The sequence below is a fragment of the Meriones unguiculatus genome, chromosome 16, assembly GCF_030254825.1.
Source record: "Meriones unguiculatus strain TT.TT164.6M chromosome 16, Bangor_MerUng_6.1, whole genome shotgun sequence".
In the NCBI taxonomy this organism is placed as follows: domain Eukaryota; kingdom Metazoa; phylum Chordata; class Mammalia; order Rodentia; family Muridae; genus Meriones; species Meriones unguiculatus.
In genome coordinates, this window is record NC_083363.1 from 53,520,764 (window position 1) to 53,542,350 (window position 21,587).

Consider the following 21,587-nt stretch of genomic DNA (forward strand, 5'->3'; position numbering starts at 1 on the left):
AACTCAACATCACTCTATTTTCTTCATTATTGCTGACATTTGCAATGACTTTAGTATTTCCAGACTTCACAATTTATAAGCCCAGAGAGAATGACTCCCACCTCTAAGATGTGTATCTCCATCTTAGCCCCTGCAATGCCAGTAAATGTCAGGTTGCATAGCAGAGAGAGGTCAGAGAACACCCATTCAACTGACTTTCACATAGGAAGGCTCATTACGGTGGGCAGATGGAATCACTTGAACCTTAAAGGGTGAGGGCGCCTGAAGATGATGGGGATGGTGACATTAATTGGGCATCTCTTCTCTGTCTTTAAATACAGGAAGGTGACTATGACCTGAAATAAAGTGGCCCAAGGAGCTTCAACAGGTAAGGAAATGGATACTCCTCTAGTGATGGTTTCTCTTGGTTGCAAACTGTCTGTCACCTGAGAATTCCAAGTGCTTGTGGGAACATTCCAAGCTAACAGGACAAGAGTGCTTCCCTCTCATTCTCAGTTTTCAGAGTACAACTGCTAAACACATGGGACTGTACAAGAAAGCAGGGCTTGACTGCAACTCCAACTCTGACCCCAGCAGTCTAACCTTGGGCCATTTCCCAGGTTCCAGATTCCCAAGTTCTACGTTAACCATTCACCTACCAAGGCTGGCCAAAGTTCTCATGAACCATGAATGCTAACAGAATACTTGGCACTCAAGGACTCAGTGCAGCTAACTTTTTTCATTCAACAGCCCATTATTTTTCACTTGTACCTTTAGTCAGGTGTCCGGCCCACCCACAAAGCACACAAACCTGTAAATGTAGATTAACTGACACAGGTGGGATAAGAAACCCATTTCTTCACATTCATATAAACAGTGATTAGCTTTAGGACTGGTCTTGTATGAGGACTTTGTTTTCTCTATCAAGTTAACTTCCAAAATAAAAGTAGACCAAAGTTAAAAATACTTTTATTTAAATGAAAACCCTTCATTTTAGAACTTTCATGATGATGATGATCAATTTCAGAGGCAAAGATGGAAAAAAAGAATATTGCGATCCTTGCAATTCAGACAAAATGTTTTGACTATTTTCTCTAGTAAGAATAGCAAGGTTAATTCAGTTTCAAAAACCTGGTAATGCTCCTTTAGAAACAATTTTCTTAATTTTGTGGAGTTACTGAATTCGTCATGGGTACAAGTAGGTAAGAACAATGGTCACTCTTGACTGGGTCCCGAGTGTTAACATCATCTGGCAGCTACTGCTTTATGTTTTAAACATCAGCACAGGATGTATTTCGGGGTATAGGTAAGTTTAGATCTGAAAGAACAACAGTCTTGTGTATTTTCTATTTCAAGTCAAACTGGCATATTCAATTTTACAGTTGCCCTACAAACAAATCATTTTACAAAAAAAAAAAATTCAAAATACATTTCACTTAGAAGTTCTGCAGTTTTACAATGATTACTGAGTCGTATAACAAAGTTTGATCATATATAACTTTTCAGGAACATAATAGCAACTAAGTGCATAACTGCAAAGCTCCCTGCTGGCAGTTCTAAACACTAGCCTCTTCAGAAGAGATTCATCTAAGACTTAAAACAACCATTCTTCTCTTAGGTGATGTCTGACATTATGCCTACAATATTCTTGGCTGAGTAAAAGAATAATGTCTCAAGGAAAAGAAGCTTTCAAGAACCTTTTTTACTACTGAATTTCAAGTCACACACACAAAGTAGGTGAGAAATTCTTTTATCATATTTAGAATCAAAATATCCCTTAAAATATTTACATTTTACAGTAAAAAGGATAGCAAAACACAAGATCATGTACAAGCTTAAGTATTCAAGTTTCTGAAGAGCCAGAAAGGAAAGGATATGGCCTACCACACACTGCAGTACATGGTAAGAAATGCCTTCAATGAGTGCAGATAAAAGCAATACATGGACTCCTTGGGCTTTTGATTTGTAGTCAAGAATTGCCCCACTAAATAGTTAGTATGGTCTGATTATGAAGTCGCTTGGCGTTTTTGTTGCTCCTCTATACTTCCGTTAAAAACAGTGCAATTGAAAACAAATGTACAGAGTACAGCTTACTTTCAAATTAGTCATTATATAAAGGACATTCACTAGAGGCAGTAAATATATTCCATAGTTAACCATATTTACCAATTAAGGAATAAAACTAAAATTTCTAAGCCTTTATTGCATATTAACAAAACAAATCTTTGAATATACAGCATTGTAAAACTTTCAAAAATATTAAATTCCTGTAAGTAGAACAGTGGTGTGAGTAAGAGATGGTGGGCACTGGCGCAGAGCACTCCGCACCAGCGGTTTACTGCTGGGCAACCACCAATGGTGAAGATTTAAAAGCTGGCACAGTCCTACCAGGCAATCTTATAAAGATACATAGCATGTAACAGTTTTTAAAATGGGATGTTGAAACAGCCTGCAAGTTTCACCTTTTGCTTTTTGCTCTGTCAGTGTGGTCCCTGTCTTTGTGGTATCTCTCTCTGTCCTTCTCCCCTTCTCTATGTTTACTCTTCTCTCTCTCTTTCTCCCTTTCATGGTCTTCACCTTTAGGTCTTTCCAGCTTCTTGTCTGTGTTCTTACTTTCTCTGCTTGCTTTCCCATCTGCTGCTCGATCACTGTGTGATAGCCGCAGCCTCTCCTTATCTTTATGTCCTTCCTCTTTGCTTTTCCTGTCTCTGTCTTTCTCCTGGCTTCTGTCTCTGTGTCTGTGCCTTTCAGATTCTTGCTCCCAATCCTTGTCATGACGCTCTCTTTTCAAGTGGTGTGAATCACTGTAAAATCTCTGACGGTCCCCTTTACCTCTATTAAAAGGCCTATCTGGTTGTTGATCTTGCCTACCCCATGGATCACTATGGCGCCTTTCTGGTCTCCGAATGTCTTTGACCTGATAAAAATTTTGTGGGCCCATGTACCTTGATGTCTGTGAAAGGGGCCCCATCATACGTTGTGGCTGGCCTGGGAGATGAACAGGTGGCCAAGGAACCATGGGATTTTGAGGAAAGCTAAATCCTGGAGGGGGAAGTAATGGAGGCGGCAAATGTGGTGGAAATCCAAACACACTTTGGGGAGGGAAGTTTGGGGGTCCTGGAAATGGGAATCCAGGGGGACTAGACTTGAGGTGCTGGAGGTTGGGCTGCTGTGGCCTCACGGGGGGAAAGTTTGCACTTGCTCTGGGGCTGGTACTCCTGGAAGTAAAATTGATGCTCTTAGAAGGAAATTCTGATTGGGATGTATTTCCAACTTCAAAATGAGATGATGCTGTAGCCGATCCTCTTCTAAACTGGTGGACAGTTTCGATATTTTGTGTTAAAACACCCTCCTGTAAAGGATTGGCATGTTCTGTTTGTGAAGAATTTAAATTTTCTACAGGCAACGAGTTTTGCCCAGCCTCTGAATCATCGCTCTGCTCTACACACGTGTTCTTCTCTACAGAAGGCAACTTTCCTTCTCCACTAATTGGCTCTGCTAAGAGCTCTTTGTTCTGTGATGGACCAGGCAGAGGGTGCTTTTCTCCGTTTCGGCAGCTCTCTGAATCCTTGCTCTCTGAAGCTGTCTGCTGGTTTCGTCCTGCTGCTTGTCTGGGATCCCTTTTCAGGTTGATAAACTGTGGGGATCTCGTGTTAGCAACAAGACTTTCACTGCAGCCCACACTGCCATCTATGACTCCCTTTCCTGTGCTGGGCCTGCATGGAGAATTACTTGAAGTCCGATTATCTTGCAAACTATTCTCTTGATCCGGGAGCAGCTGTCTTTTTAATGCTCTCTCCTTGTTTTCTCCAGCTTCCTCCTGTTTTGGTGGCATTGACAAAGTTGTTAAGAATGCTTCTGTGGAAACATCTGGCGGTTTCCCTCTCAAACTAAGGCTTGCAAAAGGCCCTGGAGAAATGGAAGAGGATCCCAAAGAAGTTTCTTCTACCCCTGAGTTTTTACTTGTAGATTCTGAAATATTTTCTGCTTTAACTGTTACCTCCTGGGCTTCACCTTCAGTCACCTCGACTTTATCCATTTTCTCTACTTTTGGGTTGGCTTGATCACTTATAAAAGGAATTTCTTTAAGAGTGCTTTGTTCTACAACTGGCTGAGCCTGCTCATACACTTGACCAGTGGTACCCAAAAGGCTTTGGAGTATGTCATCCACAGGAAGAGGTTTATTTGCTAACTCCAGAGTAGAAGGTTGACTTTCCCAGCCAATTAGGACCCCAGGAAGGAATCTTAAGGGTTTTGGAGGCTCCTGCTTGGTGACTTCCATTAGAGGTTCGGCTGCTGTTGGCAGGTCTTCCTGAAGAGGCTGTGGGGGCTTGTTTCTCTGCTTGTGTAACACAGCTGTAAAGGAATTGAAAAAGTCATTCTCTTCCTCTGCTGCTTCCTCTGCAGATGACTCCATTTTCCCTTTTTTGTCAGGTGGCAAGGCTATCGGGGTGCTCTCGGGGGTCTCAGCTGTGTGACTGGAACTGGCACTAGCACTATGCTGCCGCTTCAGCTTCTGACGAATGATGAGACCCAACAACAGATTAGGTCTGTGCAGCTCAAGTCCTGAAGAAAATAAGCAAAGAGAACAGTTCTAAGCAGACAGTCCTTTTCAATCATTTCATAGAAGGGTCCAGTTTACAGGCACTTCCCTACAAGCTAGTTAATGGTGGCCAGCCCTGTCATGCACGCTATCTCTGGATCCTAAGACAGAAAGCATCCATGCCTTTTACTTTGAACCTACCCCTCCCACTTTATTTCAGTCTTATTCTATTACCAAAACATATACCTACCAGGTCCATCAAAAGGCACAAGAGGGTGTGGAATTTTATCTGCAGCACCCAAAGGAATAAGGTACATATCTTTAACCTGCTTCATGTTGTTAGCAGCTACGCCATAGCGCTTTCTGCTACTGAAGTACGCAAACAGCAAAGTGTAAGAAATTTGATCTTCTTCAGTTACTGGTGTGAAGCGAACCACACAGATTTCCTATTCAAGAGAATAATAAACAATTGCTTAAATGCAGCTTGGTTTTAAGTACAGTTTATTAACTAGCAATACTCTTATTTTGAGTTTTCTGGTGCTTACCAAATAAGCAGTTCCCCACTGAAATAGAAACTAGAATACCAAAAGGAAACAACTTCTAAGAAAAGACCTTTCCTGGTTTAATGATGGTTTTGTACTATCTGAAAACTTCCCATAACAAACTGAGACCTGCCAGGGCATATGCCTACAGACCTGTAACCCCAGTCACCTGAAAGACTGAGAAGCAGAAGGATCACAAGTTTAATGCCTGCCTGAGCTACGTAGTGACTTCAAAGTGAGTCTGGGCAATTTAGGAGAGGCTGTCTCATGATAAAAACTGTCTATGGAGATAGCTCATCAGTAAAACATTTGCCTAGTATGGGTAAGGTAGGAAGACAGGGAAGAAAGAGAGACGGGCCCAAGGCATCTATCTGGGCACAATGAAATTGTTCAAGGTTACACAATCATCAGTGGCAAAGCCAGTGTTGAAATCCAAGTCCTTTGGTATCTGCACAATTCCTGATTTCTAGGGATATAAATTCTGTGTTCTGCATACACTGAAGTAACAGTGTCCCAGACTACCACACAGCTATATCATAGAAGGTGGTTCCTTGCTTGAGAGATGGCTCACTGTTCTTCTGAAGGTCCTGAGTTCAATTACCAGAATGTCTGATACTGTTTGCTGGTGTGTAGCTGGTTCATGCAGACAAAGTATCCATTTACATAAAATAATTAAATCTAAAAGAAGGTGGTCCCTTATTGTAGGAGATGCATCCTAAGACATCTCAATAAATGCCTGAGATCACAGACAGCACTACATATATGTATATATTTTACCTATCATAAAATATAAATTATTTTATGTTTAGCATATACATATATATGTGTGTATACACACACACACACACACCCATATATATATAGCATCATTAACTTCATGCTTTGAGGGAATTATTAAATAAAACAAGATACGTAGTATGAAGGTAGCATACACAGTCTGACTGGACACAAAGGTGACCCACATCCACAACACGGAAAATATTTCTTTTATCATATATCTTACAACTGAAACCTCAGAAAGTGGAAGTAAATGATAAGAGAGGCTTAAATACACACAAACATGCAAACCTGATAACCCAGCCCATGGAACTTGGACACAGGAATAAAGCGGGCTTGGTTTTGAGAAGACTCCAAACACAAACATACAACAGATCGTAAGTTTTTAAGGTGACTGGCTAACTCAAGAAATTTCTTGCTTATCTCTGGGGTTCTTGGCTTTATTCCAAATAAAAAGAAAATCATAACTTGGTATTACTTTAGTAATTGCGATTTCTTCTTAAAGGAAGTCAGTTAAAATGAAAAAGGCCTGCTTCACAACAAAACTTAAGTTGACACAAGAACAAGAAAAATATCAGTGAGCTAAGCTATGGTTCTGCGTCCTAGATGGTACATACAGGTTTACAACTCCAATCTGAAGATTACATATGCTTTCAACTGTGAAACTTGAGAGGCCCACATCTAGGAAATCCCACACCTGTCTACGGTGGTAAGATGCAATCAAAGGCAGGTATCCTAAGAATTCTGTATGAAATTACTTTCAGTTATGTTTATAAGGTTTATGTAACCTATAAATGCCTTTCATATTTATACTTGGATCTCCATTCCCAGGGTATCATCTTATGTATATGCTAAAACTTCAAAATTCAAAAAAGTTCAAAATCTGAAATATTTCTATCACAAGCATTGTGGATAAGGGATATCCAAACTGTCTTAATAACATCATATTCCTAATATATCTAAAGCTACTATTATGTTATACATCATTTCAAGCTGAAGGCATGCTATTAAGTACACACACACACACACACACACACACACACACACACACATATAGCAGCCAACACAATAACTTTTTTTTTTCCTTGCCATGTAGACCAGACTGGCCTCAAGAGATCTGTTTTTATCTACCTCCTGAGTTCAGTAACCTTCTAACTGCTTTGAGGTAACATATATTAATTTAATTTAAAAGTTTATATTGTGGGGAAAAATCTTTATCAGTTTAAGACTCTCCCTTTTGGGAAAGAGAGTAAGACAGAGAGGAGAGAGAGAGAGAGAGAGAGAGAGGGAGGAGACAGAGAAAGATAAAGGAGAAAGAAAAGAAAGAAAGAGAAAGAAAAGAAAGGAAGGAAGGAAGGAAGGGAGGAAGGAAGGAAGGAAGAAAGGAAGAAAGGAAGAAAGGAAGAAAGGAAGAAAGGAAGAAAGGAAAAAAGAAAGAAAAGAGAAGAGAAAAACTTTTACAAAGGAAGGATTTAAATTATTCTGGTTCAGTACTATTCCCTTGAGTTTAAGAAACTACAGAAAATATATGGAGAACATGGAAGAAAAGAAATATTACTATGATGGAGGTAATGATTATCTCCCAATTTATAGTCTCCTCTTTCTCCTCTTCCTGAACCTTAATTTCAGGCTGACACATGACCACCCAGTAACAATTCCATCTTCCTGTTCCCTTGGCAGTTGCATACAGCTGTGTAAATTCTTGCCAGTTACAACTCAGGTAAAGAGATGACTGCAATTTCTGGGGTTTACCTTAAAACTTGACAAACTGCCCTTGCCCTCCCTTATCCCCATCTGTTGCTGATAAGCGAGTTTTGAATATTTTTGCCTGATGAAGGCAAGCACTCTTGGAAACGATAAAGTGAAAAGAAGCAGCCCACTTCCCAAATGATCCTACAAACCTGAGCCCTAAGCCTGGCAGCATCCTAACCAACAAAGGGGACAGGCCTCTGCAGTGTCGGGACCACTGGGGTCAGAGCTTTGAATACAACAGGTCAATCTCATACTTGATATAACACAGGTCCTTCCACAGTGTTGACAGTAGCTACAGAGGCCACACACCAAAAGGCAGAGAGTCACTGCTTTGAGTAAATGGATTTACTTCAGTTTATGTGTTCACATGTGGATTCCAGGGGTCAACCAAAACATTATTTCTAAGAAGCTGTCCACATTGTTCTAAAAAACAGTCTGTCGCTGGGACCTGGGCTCTAATTAGATTCTAAAAACATTTCACATATAAAATGTGAAATGTTTTAAAATTTTACCCACCTTGGTGCCTGATGCTTTTATTTTTTCCACATAATCCCAAACTGTCTGAGGTGATATCCTGCCACCTACTTGAATACTATCTGGTAGATCCTATGGTTAAAAAAAAAAAAAAAAAGAGCCGTTAACAAATAGAACGTCTGCATTACAATATCAATGATTCATACATGTATACCTTTGAGAGTGATTTGAATCATAATAAAAGCATGTAAACAGGGCTGAAAACATAGTAGAACATACACTCAGCACTACAACTCAAGGTTCAACCAATCCCCAGAACACACAGAAAAAACTACATCAGAAAACAAGATTCAGTAGACAGCAACTGAGCTTATCTCAAACACCAACTTCAAGTAATTAATACTGAAAATGTAGTTACTAAGGTGGGTACTGTTAGGTACAAACAGAGTCTCAACACTATGAACAAAAATCTGGTCACTCCAGGTCAGAATAGACAAGCACAAGAAAAAGAGCCACTGGCCAGCACACACAGCACAGTGTATATTCAGTAGGAGCAGCACATTAAGAAACTCAATGTCTCTACTCTGCAGTGCTTGTCTATGGCAGTGGACAGGGGCATTACTTTCGTTTTTTGAAACAGGGTCTCATGATGGGGCTCTCGCTGTCCTGGAACTCACTATGTAAACCAGGCTGGTCTTGAACTCATAGAGATCTTCCTGCCTCTCCTCCGTGTGCTGGGACTAGCAGTGTGTGTGCCACTATGCCTGGTGATTTTTTCTTAACTTTGTTTTTTTGAAGCATTCTTAATTATTAATAGCCGAAGTTCTGATTTTATGCAATTTAATTACAAAGCATATTTTTGCAAAGAAAAAATTAACTCTGTAAGAACACACAACACTTTTTCTTATGGTTTTTCAAGACAGGGTTTATCTGTGTAGTCTTGGTGTTATACACAAACACCCCCCCACACACTATACACACACACACATATATAATTAATCACAACCATTAATGATAATTAAAACTTTATTCAGGCTATTTTTTCATTTCTGTGAAGACCAAGGAAAAGTCATAAAAGTAGAATTAAGTTTATTCAATTCATTATTTGTTTTCAATATTTTGAGATTTTAGCCCCAATAAAACTAAACTAAAAAGCAGAGATGGAGTTCCAGAAAGTAACCACATTCAAACTATGGCACTGAGAAAAAAAAAATGTCTTTATTCAACGTTAAACGGTCTAAGTGTCCAAGACGTAATTATCCATGTAAAAGAAGAATTAGCTTCAAAATGATCTAAAGAAAATCTAAAAATTTTAAAGCTTTTTTTTTTTTCTTCTAAAAAGACCATCACTGGCCCATTTAATTTCTCTGTAACAATATTCACATCCCTAAATATCTGGCAAAGTCAACTGTGTAACAGTGGCATTGTGCAGTAACTAGAAACAACGGTAATGTAAAAGGCCATGACTGTAGCTTGGCCTGCGGCATGCACACAGGACCCACAGGCTGGACACCTAGAACCAACAAGGAGGAGAGGAAGAGGAAGACTGACACAGGAAAATTTCAGTCTAATCAAAAAACTCACCTTAACATTACAGAGAATGACCACGTTTTAGACTTTTTGAAATCTAAAATGAATTATTTCAACAACATTGTCTTTATGGTCAGAAGACTAAGAATAAATGAAAAAGCTAAGCTAATGTAACAAACAAACAAAAATAATGTATACAATTCACATCTACTATTTGTCTTTGGTATAGCTGTAAAATGTCACATCTGATCACTAGCCACAGTATTATGCTACTGCTGTTTGTTTTCTATCATTTAACAGTTTCTTCCTGTGGATACACAGCCAACCACAGGTCAGTGGTCTTCTGAGACTGCCAAGCTTTACTTCTCAGTCTAAACAGTGACAAAGACAGGTAGGTACTATAGGCCTTAAACATGAACAGTGTAGGAATTCCATTTCTTAACAATGAAACACCTTTTTCATAGGCTGTATTTGCCATAAACTTGCCAGTGTTTTATGTAATAAATGGGTTAAAAGATTTTTTAAAGCTATTATTAACCTTATGTCACCCTGCCCACTGTTTTCAGAAACACAGGCAAATCGATGCAAGAAAAGGCAGGAAAGTTTACAGTACCTCTGTCAAGTACTCAGGGGATCCAGAGACAGGATAGGCTTTGGTAACAAATTTTGCCACAGATGGCATATTGATAAAACCTTTCCAGATGAAGTTCAATCGAGCCAGGAAGGTTGACTCAACTTCCACAGTTCCGGGCATCTCTGGACTAGAAAAGGATACTAAAGTTAGCAACCACATCAGCCAGATGGCTCAGTAGGTATATAACTGCCACCAAGCCTGAGGACCTTGTACCCACACAAAGGTGGAAAGAGAGAATCAACTCCATAAAGTTGTCCTTTACCCTCCACAAGTGCTGTCCAACATACACGCATAAATGAACGTGAATGAATGAGTCCATTTTTTTATAGTCTTTAAAATTATTTTATGTCAAAAAAGACCATCAATAAATGGTGATAAAAATAAAAGCTATCGATCAATAAAAGGTCTGCATTTTCAATTTATAAATTTACAATCACAACCACACAGTCACGCTTTACAAAGACATCCTTCTGAACTCGCCTGAGGTAGACAAGGTTCAAAGATGTGCATGCGTCCACACAACCAGAGCTGGATGCCCTGCTTCTTGGGATCAGCACATTTAAACCCCTTGCTTCTGGTTTATTTGTAAAGATTTACTTGCTTTTATTTTATGTGTATGGAGTTTTGCCTGTGTACCGTGTGCACATCCTTGCATATGAAGGCAGAGGAAGTTGTCACATCCTCTGAAACTGGAGTTAGATTATGAGGAAGGTAGTGGATCCTCTAAAGATGGAGTCAGATGGGTATGTGCTGTCTTGTGGGAGCTGGGAATAGAACCCAGTCCTCTGGTAGAGCAGCCAATGTTCTTAAATCCTGAGCCGCCTCTGCAAATCTCTTAAATCTAAAATCCATTCCAAATAAATTAACCCTCAAAGTCCTATTCATTTATCTCAATTGGCCTAGAGTAGATTTAGTTACTTTCTCAAAAATCCCCAAGAAATGTCACTTTTCTGTAGCTGCACTTTTATAAGTACAATTAAGCAATGATTTTTAATAGAATTATGACTGAGAGGAAAGCTACCGTGGAGTAGGGGAGAATGCTGATTTGGGAGACTCTTGTTTTTCCTCCTCAAAGAATTCAGAAGCCAGAATATTTGTAGTGGAAGACAGTGCATCTGCTATACTTTCTGCTTCATTGTCTGAATGTTTACGTGCTCCTCCGACAACAACTTTCACATTTTTTGGAGAAAGATCATCTACAGGTGGTGCCATTCGACCTGAAGCCAAGAGACATCAAAATAAACTTGTTACCTGCAATTTAAAAAATTTCATTCACTTTTACTTTCTAAAGTGATCTGAATTTATCTGATTCGATTATTGAGTAACATTTCCTATAGTAATATATATCTGCAATGTTTTCTCATTGCAAGTTGTTATACCTATTCTGAGAACCAACAAGAAATTTACCAATGACAACCCTCTTTTAGAGAACTAAGCTAACTGAAAAGCACTTTACAGCACACTGTGGAGGGTTCTACCGGTACTAACTCAACACCTCTGACCATTTTATAATTATTACCAATATTTCAATAGAAAACAGAGATTGAATGCGAAGCTGATGGTGTTTGCCCTCACTTATTAATGTAAAATCAGGAAAAGATATTAACACACTAATCAGGCATGGTGTGGTGCACGCCTTTAATCTCAGCACTCAGGGAGACTGAGGCAGATCTGAGTTTGAGGTCAGCCTGGTCTACAAAGTTAGTTCCAGGACAGCCTGTTATACAGGGAAAATGCTGAATGAATGAATGAATGAATGAATGAATGAATGAACCAAAGAGAAAGAAAAAAGAGAGAGGAAGGAACGAACAAACGAACGAAAGGAAAAGGAAGAATCACAAAACCAAAAAAGAAAATGTTAACAAACTAAAATAAATCTGACTCCCTGATGAATTTTTTTTCTAAGATACTGATCAAGAATAAAAATAAAAATAAATTGTATTTTACTTGGTCCTAACTTTAAATGCATAATACAAAGTTAAGTTTCTAAACATTAAGAATACTATAACTTTTAGAAAATGACACTCATTTGGGATTATACTATCCAAGAGGAAAAAACAAACACCCAAAACCTATAATATTCTGAAAATATGCAAGTCCAGTAGTCTTCATCAATCGTTCCCATGTGCCACTGTTGAGCTTACCTTCCTGTGAACATGGAAAAGCATGGCTGTCTGCTTTTCCATTTGTAAAATGGATATACTCTTAAAACAAAGGAGTGGGTAGGTATTCCACCATCCAAACTGGGAAAATAAAACCCACCCTGGTTAAAAACACAAGTACAGAAACACCCCTTAAACAATATGCACAACATTAGATCAAGCAAAATTCCCAACCTATGCATATTTTGCAGTTCAGGTCAAAGAGATGCTGTCTGTGTTGAGCAGTGGTGTCTGTAGAGGTGGCGTCAATCTCTTCCTTTTGTTTCTCAGAACCATCTGGCTTCTCCAATGACTTACTGGCTGAAGGCTCCTAACATAAGTGAAAATAAAAATTTTCAGCCGATAAAATCTGGCATTAATATTTAAAATCAATTTGTTATTTCAAAAAAGTGAAGTCATTATATTTCTAAAGTTGTTTTTTTTTTTTACTTTCTTTTAAAAACATTAGTTGTTACTCAGAGCAAAAACTCAAAACAACTCATTCTTCCAAGCTTTTAATGAAACTTCAAGTTATTTTTTTCATTGATACTTGAAAACAAAGAAAATTGAAACACTTTCTCCACCTTGGTCTACTCATTTCTCATTTTTCTATTATTCAAGAGAAAACAAATCTGAATGTAATTAAAGAAAAGTTGCAACAGTTCTCAGATTATACTATTTACAGAGCACTGAGGAATTACCGTATCAAATCCTTCAAGCTTCTAACAAGCCTTTAACAGGCGCCTTCATATAATGTATGCGATCTACACACTGAGAAAGGCAAACACATTGGTTCTTTACCTGAATCTCCATGGCTGCTTCCTGTTCTTTCATTGGGGCATCGCTCTCAATTTCTATCTCACCTTTGTGAGTTATTTTTGTGATTGGTCGTCTTTCCACTTCTCTTTGCTCCTTCTCAATCATCTCTATGGTCTAACAGAAAATATTTTAAGAAAATTAAGTATGTGCTTTAGTTAATGAGGACCTAAATAATGAATTATAATTAAGTTGTACCTTGTCTCTCATATAAAACACAAAGACTCTTATGGGCTGACAAATCTCAAGAATTCACCTCTATGTCACAGCCATGAGAGGCTCACATTAACATTCTGCAAGGAGACAGCTGAAAGGCAATGCTCAGAATAGGGAAACACTGTATTTATACTTGAAATCTGCAAGTGCCACAAGGAACCAAGAACTAACTTCACTCATGTTCCTCATCTGATATTCTACTATAGCACTCCAATTCCAGCTTAGTCAATGATTAAAACAAAATCCAACCAGGCAGCCCTTCTACTGTCTCTGGGTCTGCTTAGAAACACTAGTAATTAACAGCCACCAGAAAGGAACTCAGCAAAAACATAAGAAAGTTAGCAAGTATAACAAGATAGAGAGAGGCAGTGTGGGTGTGTCTGTCTTTGTGTGTGTATGTGTGAAATAGAGCATGGAGGAGTAAGGACTGTTAAGGTCTGCTCATTTATCTTGTTAGTTGTAACATCCATTAAAAAAGTCAGGTAGGACCAGTGAGACTGTTCAGGGGGTAAAGGCCCTTTAGCAAACACACCTGGAACTCTGAGTCTGACCCTTAGAACCCACGGAAAGGAAGAAGAGATCTACTCACAAACTTGTCTTCGGACATCCACAAACAATGTGTCATGACACACTGCTGTTCTCCATCATTATACACTCAACACTAACAAGTAAAATTATTTCTTAAAAAAGAAATCAAGTAGATGGGAGGAGATGAGAGAGAGGAGGAGGGAGGGATTGGGAGGGGTTGAGGGTGGGGCTACAGCTGGGATACAAATCGAATAATTATAATAAATAAAAAATTATATTAAAAAATCAAGTAGAAGGTCCAAGAAAACAAGAACATGGCCTCAATTGCAAATGCAGCCAAATTTTAGAGCTCAGGCAGGGAAGTGCGTATTTGGGATGCTGAGGGAAAGATGATGCTAACGTTATCTCAAAATAAAGAGGAGGCAAGATTACATGGAATCAAGCCAAAACACTGTATTAACAGGTGTTCTACAGCACATGAAGGCCTCTGGACCTTCAGACTTCCTCTGACACAGACCAAGAAGTTTAATATCTAAGATGCAAACAAGCAGCATGCACAAAAGAATCAAGTAAATTGTTCAGGGCAATGCAAACCATACATAATTATTCCCTAAAACAGGCAGCTAATGGCTGTATCTGGCAACAAAGCTCCAAGGCTTATACTCCCTTAGTCTTGTTGGGCATGGCGGTACAAGCAGCCCATATCTAGCACACAGAGAGCACTAAAGCAAGGGAAGCACAAGTTCAAGGTCAGCCTGGGCTAGACAATGAAATTCCTTAAAAACCGAAAAAAAAAAATCAAAGAACTTTTAAATTATTCTTTAATAAAGGCACTGCAAGCTTAAATCTGCACTTAAAAATTCCTGGCAGTTGTGACTCTGAGAAATTTTTATTTTAAAAATCTTATATGGTATACATATTACAACACTCCAGTTTGATCTAAGATAGTACCATATAAATGTAACAGTATTTCTATGCATATTTACACATGGCAATTCAAGTTATCTTCCTGGCTTTCTTCAGAAATTTTGCCCATTAAACTTGACAGCAAAGGATTCTAAAGTTTTACAATGTTTTAGAATTAAACCATTTGATTCATTAAAACTTTAATGTTCATAAATGTAAACTAGCTACTAAGAGCATAGGCTGGTTAACAATTATTTTCCAATTGTTCTGATTTGCCAGTAACAAATCATAAAGTAATTCTATAATCTGATTAGAAAAAATGAAAACAAAACATGCAGAGACAAATAGAATATAAGAATTCAGGAAGCAGCGACTAAGAGGCTCAAAGGTTAGGGCATTTGCTGCTCTTACATAAAGATCTGAGTTCAATCAATGACTGGCTCTTTGACCTCCCCACCTCCCAAGGGAGGAGCAGTACTGTTAGGCCACAGAGGAGGACTTTGCAGCCAGTCCTGAAAATACCTGACAAAAGGGAGTCATATGAAAGGAGAGGAGGTCCTCCCCTATCAGTGGACTTGGAAAGGGGCAGGGAGGAGATGAGGGAGGGAGGGTGGGATTGGGGAGGGGATGAGGGATACAGCTGGGATACAGAATTAACAAAATGTAACTAATGAGAAAAATAAAATTAAAAAAAAAAAAAAAAGATTTGAGTTCAATTCTCAGGACCTGCGTTCAGTTCCCAGAACCTGTATGAAGGCTCACAATTGTTTGTAACTCTAGTTTTCTAGGATCCAAAGCTGTGCTGGCTATTTTTATATAAACTTGACACAAGCTACAGTCATCTGAGAGGAGGGAACCCCAATAGAGAAAATGCTTCCACAAGATAAGACTGTATGCAGACAAGCTTGCAGAACATTTTCTTAAGTAGTGATGGAGGGGAGAGGGCCCAGCCCCACTATAGAAACACAACATGAGGGGACACCCCTGGGCGGATGGTCCGGCGTTCTATTTGAAAGCAGGCTGACCAAGCCACAGGAGTAAGCCAGTAAGCAGTACCACTCCATGGGCTCTGCATCAGCTCCTATCCCCAGGTTCCTGCCCTGCTTGAGTTCGTGTCTTGGTTTCCCTCAATGGACTATGACTCAGGATATGTAAACCCAACAAATCCTTTCCTCCTCAAGTTGGTTTGGTCCTGGTGCTTCAGCACAGTAAGAAAATGTAAAGACCTATGCCCTCTTCTGAGGGCAAGAAGTGCACAGGAAATACACACATACAGGTAAAACATTCATGGATAAAATAAAAATAATGGAATCTTTAAAAAAAAAAAAAGTTAAGTAGTCTGCCAGTAGTCTCAGCAACTGAGAATGCTAATGTAAGATCACTTGACCCCAGCCAGAAGAGAGGGGAGAGGAAAGGAAAGGGGAGAAAAGTGGGGCTGGGTGTAGAAAATAGGCATTGAAAGAATAAAAAGCCTGCTTTACTTGCACTCTGTATTGACTGATCTTGGTATAGTTTTGTCCCCATGGTTAAAAATGCTCTGTTAGCCAAGGCGAACACAAAGTTACAGATGTCCTTACGTGTCTGTTCTCCCTTCGTCTCCACGCAGCTAACTCTTTAGAAGCTAGCTCTTCTGGACTCATCCTTATAAGATGATCAGGGGTTACTTCTCCTTTCAGTACTTTCTTAAATAGTATCTACAGGATTTAAAAATGAAAAGACACAAACATTTAGAAACAAAAGAAGGCTGTCCTCTGTGAACTTCCAATACATAAACTTTGACACCTGTTAATGAATACTTAATATAATTTATATATAACCTAGTACACACAGCCTAGCAGCTTTATATTCTGGAAGAGTAAAACATATCCTATATAAAATTCAACTTGATGGCAGCGTGGTGGTCACAGATGTAGTCCCAGCACTCTATCCTGAGACTAAGGTAAGAGGATGAATCATAAAACCAGCTATACAGTAACATCCTGTTAAGAATCTGGGCACCCCCCCAAAAAAAAAATTAACATGAAAAAGCCAGTACAATAAAATCTGTTCATTAAAAATAAACTGCATCAAGTCTACCCCAGGACAAATTATAACTACTCTACTTATAGTAAGGCACTGAATAAAAAGCTTTAATCTATATACTGATGTTTCTGATTTTAGAGATTTTTATAACTGAATCCTGCAGGATTGAGTGAAAACCACAGCAAAGAACTAACTGCAAGGAAAACAATCTTCATTTGATTACTGAGGAAAGTTTCTGGAGTATATATTTCAAAAAGTTCTCGGTTCATGAAAGACTATACAATGTAGATTTTTCTTCAATAAATAGTTGTTGAAAATACTTCAATCAAATATTGTTGCTCCTAACTGTTAGGGAAATTGGTCCCAGAAACTTCCCGAAGTATTTTAAGTCATTGAATGTTTAAACTGCCAATGATGTACTATTGTACTATATGTAATATTACATGTAGAACGATGGACTACACCATACATGATTCCATATAAAGTTGTGTGTGACATAACATTTTTGGCATCTGCTAGTCTATGCAAACAATGATATACAATTAAGATATTACTGCTTAGTGAGAGAGATGATGGTTTAGGTGCCTTGGTCTATGTAAAAATGCTCTGATGTATGCACAATGACTGTATCACCCAATGATGACTTCTTCCTGTATCAGCAATTGTTAAGTGTCATATGATAATAGCTTAAACTATTTCGATACTTAACGTATTAAGAGATGTGTACATATTTGTTATATGTAACAATGGACCTAAGTAAATATAACACACAAAAATATTTAGAACTCAAAAGTGTTCACTGTATAGCTTTTGCTTGGTATATACAGTATAGAACTTTGTGTGTAAACACACACACAAATATACATGCATGCATACATACAACACAAACACACAACTTTCAGATTTTTGCTAAGTCTAAAACAAGAAATCCTAAACAATAATTGTGAGCAATAATGTTTACTCCATAGCTAAAATAAATTTTAAAATAAAGTCCTGTTTAATTTAGTAAAAATATTTTAAAATACTTTTCTGGGGGGTAAGGAGAAAGTCTCTCTATGCTGCTCAGGCTGTCTGGGAATTCACGGCTTAAATGATCTCTCTACCTCAGATTTCACAGACTGCTGTGATATGAAGCATGTACCACCAGGCATGGATTTTTGTTTTTAGTTTATAACTAAATGTGACTTAGGTTTTGAGTGAGCACTTACACTCTTACTTACAGGTTTATATTAAAATATTAGGCTTATCAGAGATTTAAGATTACTGAGGAATGTATTTTTTATTCATTCAACTGGGCTATGCAAGAGACAGTAAAGGAAAGAAAATGCACATAAATCCAGACAAGTGGTTCAACAGACTCACTACACACTAATGTACAGGATTCAAAATTAGTAGCAAAAGATTTTATTAAAATGCTATCTTCTTGGGCTGCATATGCAGCTCAGTTGTCCAGAGACAGGTAAGTTGAGCAATGTGCTTCGAGCCTGGAATCCGGGCGCTCAGGAGTTGGAGGTATAAGAGCCATGACTTTAAAGTCATCCTGAGCTACATCTAAGTTCAAGACCCTGCTCCCCTTCCCTGCCAGTCAACAATTACGTTCTTAGTGAGAAAAAGGGCTCAGCTGTAGAGAACAAACTCTGTGACATGAGGGCCTGAGTTGAATGCCAGCACTGTAAGCAAAGTGAACACAGGATGTTGTCTGAGCTACTTAGGGGTGCTCCACATTTTCAGTGTGACACACATCATCACATTCACAGCCATTTAGAAACGTACTCAGACTATGGACCTCCTGCACAACATATTTGTGGAGTCTAAATCAGGAGGCAAATCTATAGTCTCACTCCAATTAGAAAACTGAAGAGCTATTTTATAGCATTCTTAAATCCCTATTCAGCAAAGTTGCAAGCATAAACATTTACAAGACCAGTGAGACGGCTCAGGGGGTAAAGGTGCTTGCCGGCAAGCTTGATGACCTAACTTCAATTCTCTGGACTCATGCCAGAGAGAGAAACAGCTCCTGAAAGTTGCCCTCTGACAAAAGAACCCAAGTATATGCGTGCCACATGCACACATGCACACTCTTACAAAATTAAGTGAAGTTTAAGAAAATTCACAGACAAAACAAATTACTTACATTGTTTTTAGGGTCTTTTAGATTGAACATCAAGCTTCTATATTTATTCTTATACTTGGCGTCTGTGTCTCGAAAAAAAGAGAAAAGTTCTTTTTCAATTTTTGTGGCAACCTTTGCTGCCTTTTCCTCTGGGACCTTCAAATTTGAGTCTGTAAGTCTTAAAATGAAAACAATTCAATTATTTTCAAGTACATGGAGCACATGCCATTCAACCATCCGCGATAGCAACACATTACCTTCTCATAAGAATGTCTTTTAGAGAATGCCGGACGCTCTGTCTGATCTGATCTGCAGAAGGCTTGGAAGCAGCAGCAGGGGGGTGCACATTAGGTCCGCTCTTTTCAACTTTCTTCTTTTTTGTCTCTTGCTTCTCATGAGTACCTAATTTTAAAAAGTAGCTAAACTTATTAAACTGTTTTAAAAGACACTAAGTTTAAACCAAAACAGACTAAGCACTATTTAGAAATAGTGCCAGAGCCCACAGTCCATTATTCAAATAGTCCTTGTGCTAAAGAGCTAATTAAAATGTTCAGTGATCAAAGAGTGCTTCTAAAGCCATAAACTGTATGCACTCATTTCAATACAGGTTTCATAGATACTTATTCTTCATATACTACTGCACCTTTAAAAAGCTATTGAGGAAATCTGACCCAAAATTCCTAACTCATAAGTTAATGATCTGACTGATGAGTTACAGAACAGTCTGGGCTTATGCCTTGTGTTTGACATGTTAGCTGAATGCTAACTCCCTCCATTGGTTCTTCTTTCTGACATTACTGATTTTCATACATCTTTAAAATCTCAATGTCAAACAGCCTACTACTTTGACCTAAGCTCATTTATTCTGGAATCTACTCAGCTAAATAATTTTTTTTTCTATTGGTTGCCATTCAAAATAAATAAATAAATAAATAAATAAATAGTTCCAGGTAGACTGAAATATGGCTCACTGGTTAAGAGCATGTACTGCTCTTCCAGAAGACCAGATTCTGGTATGCAGCACCCACGTCAGGCCACCCACAAATCACCTGCAACTCTGGCGTGGGGGTGGGTGGGATAATCTGACACCTCTGGCTTCCAGGGACACCTGCATTTACATGCACACAACCACACACTGACATGCACACATATACATCATTAGAAAATAATAAAAATAAGTCTTTAGAAATGAATTTGCTATACTACAACTGTCCTTATTACTGGAGCATATTGTGATGCAGATAACCACCATATAATGTATAAATCAGCTTACATGTATCTCATCATATATTCTACAGATGAACACATTTAACCATCTAATCTGGGTGTGGCGGTGCACACTTTTAATCCCAGCACTCAAGAAGGCAGAGGCAGGTAGACCTCTGTGAGTATGAAGCCAGCACGGTCTACAGTGTGAGTCTAGTACAGCCAAGACTACATAGAGAAACCCTGTTTCGAAAAGAATAAACAAACTCCTTCTAAACTTTTGAAACATACATAATTATTATCTAAAGTCATCCTCCTGTGTAAATAATATACCAGAACTCCTTACTTGTAACTCGGCCCATTTTCTGAGATTTCCCTATCCAACTCTCTCCACCCTCTGGCAACCACCAGCTGATGTAACCGTTCTTCTCCTCTTAGCTTCTGTGAAATCAACATTTTAAACTCCACAGATAAGAATAGGACTCTACTGTGTACACACCACGCACCAGCTGACAGACGCTTAGGTAGTATCACTCACCTTCAGTCCTTCCCACAGTAGCCATACCTAAAAAGTCAAACTGCATCCCACAGTGGTTTTGATTTACACTTCCTAAATGACTAGTGGTATTTTTCATGTACGCACTATTCTAACAGTTCTTAAATCCATCATTTTTACTATCTTCATAACCACATTTCCAATGAAAATCAAATTAGATTGCACACTATTTGCACGCCCTTGCATCCTTAGCACTTACTTTCTCTGTTAAACAAGTGGGGAGCTTAATTTTGTGCCCTCACCTATTTATCCCTTCCCAGGAACTCTGATATGCCTTTTGAGACACTTCAAACTCTCTTCTGTTAACAAAACATTCCCCTCTTATCTTCCAGTTTGATTTATTTTTGTCACATTTTATTAAGAAAACACTCTCAGGTAATACTTCTTTTTATCACAAAGTCACCTCTACCTATACCAGCTTTTTTCTCTTACTGCACCCAATATTCTCTACTACTGACGGAACATCCCTAATATGAAAATTTATTGGATACACGATACTCAAAAAAGGTTCAAATCTGAGGAAAAGACATCTTAACACAAAACAGAACAAAAAAGAGCTGAAATTATTGCTCTTGTAGGGGACATGATGCTGTGAAAAGAAATACATGAAACAACACACAAACAAACAAAAAACCCCAACCCTCTTAGGACCAATTAAACTGGCAAAGTTGTGCAACATGTTTGGTTTTAATTTATTTATTTTTTAATTACAGTTAATTCACTTTGTATCCCACCTGTAGCCCCCTCTCTCCTCCCCTCCCAATCCTACCCTCCCTCTTCCCCACCCATGTCCTTCCCCCAGTTCACTGATAAGGGAGGTCCTCCTCCCCTTCCCTCTGATCCTAGTCTATC

At 38.6% G+C, this 21,587-nt stretch overlaps 1 protein-coding gene across 9 annotated transcripts in view; it reads right to left on the reverse strand.

Moving 5' to 3' along the window:
• Positions 1-931: 931 nt before the first annotated feature.
• Phf3 (PHD finger protein 3) overlaps positions 932-21,587 on the reverse strand; it is a 77,094-nt gene continuing 56,438 nt past the window's right edge. For all 9 annotated transcript variants that reach the window (XM_021649831.2, XM_021649828.2, XM_021649832.2 and 6 more), the window contains 10 exons: positions 19,231-19,375; positions 18,995-19,151; positions 16,416-16,532; positions 13,174-13,305; positions 12,568-12,703; positions 11,253-11,448; positions 10,211-10,358; positions 8,110-8,199; positions 4,773-4,968; positions 932-4,545 (listed from right to left, as the gene is read on the reverse strand). In XM_021649831.2, the coding sequence (XP_021505506.1) occupies positions 2,438-4,545; positions 4,773-4,968; positions 8,110-8,199; positions 10,211-10,358; positions 11,253-11,448; positions 12,568-12,703; positions 13,174-13,305; positions 16,416-16,532; positions 18,995-19,151; positions 19,231-19,375 (3,425 nt within the window). In that variant the 3' untranslated portion in view covers positions 932-2,437. The remainder of the gene's footprint in view (positions 4,546-4,772; positions 4,969-8,109; positions 8,200-10,210; positions 10,359-11,252; positions 11,449-12,567; positions 12,704-13,173; positions 13,306-16,415; positions 16,533-18,994; positions 19,152-19,230; positions 19,376-21,587) is intronic.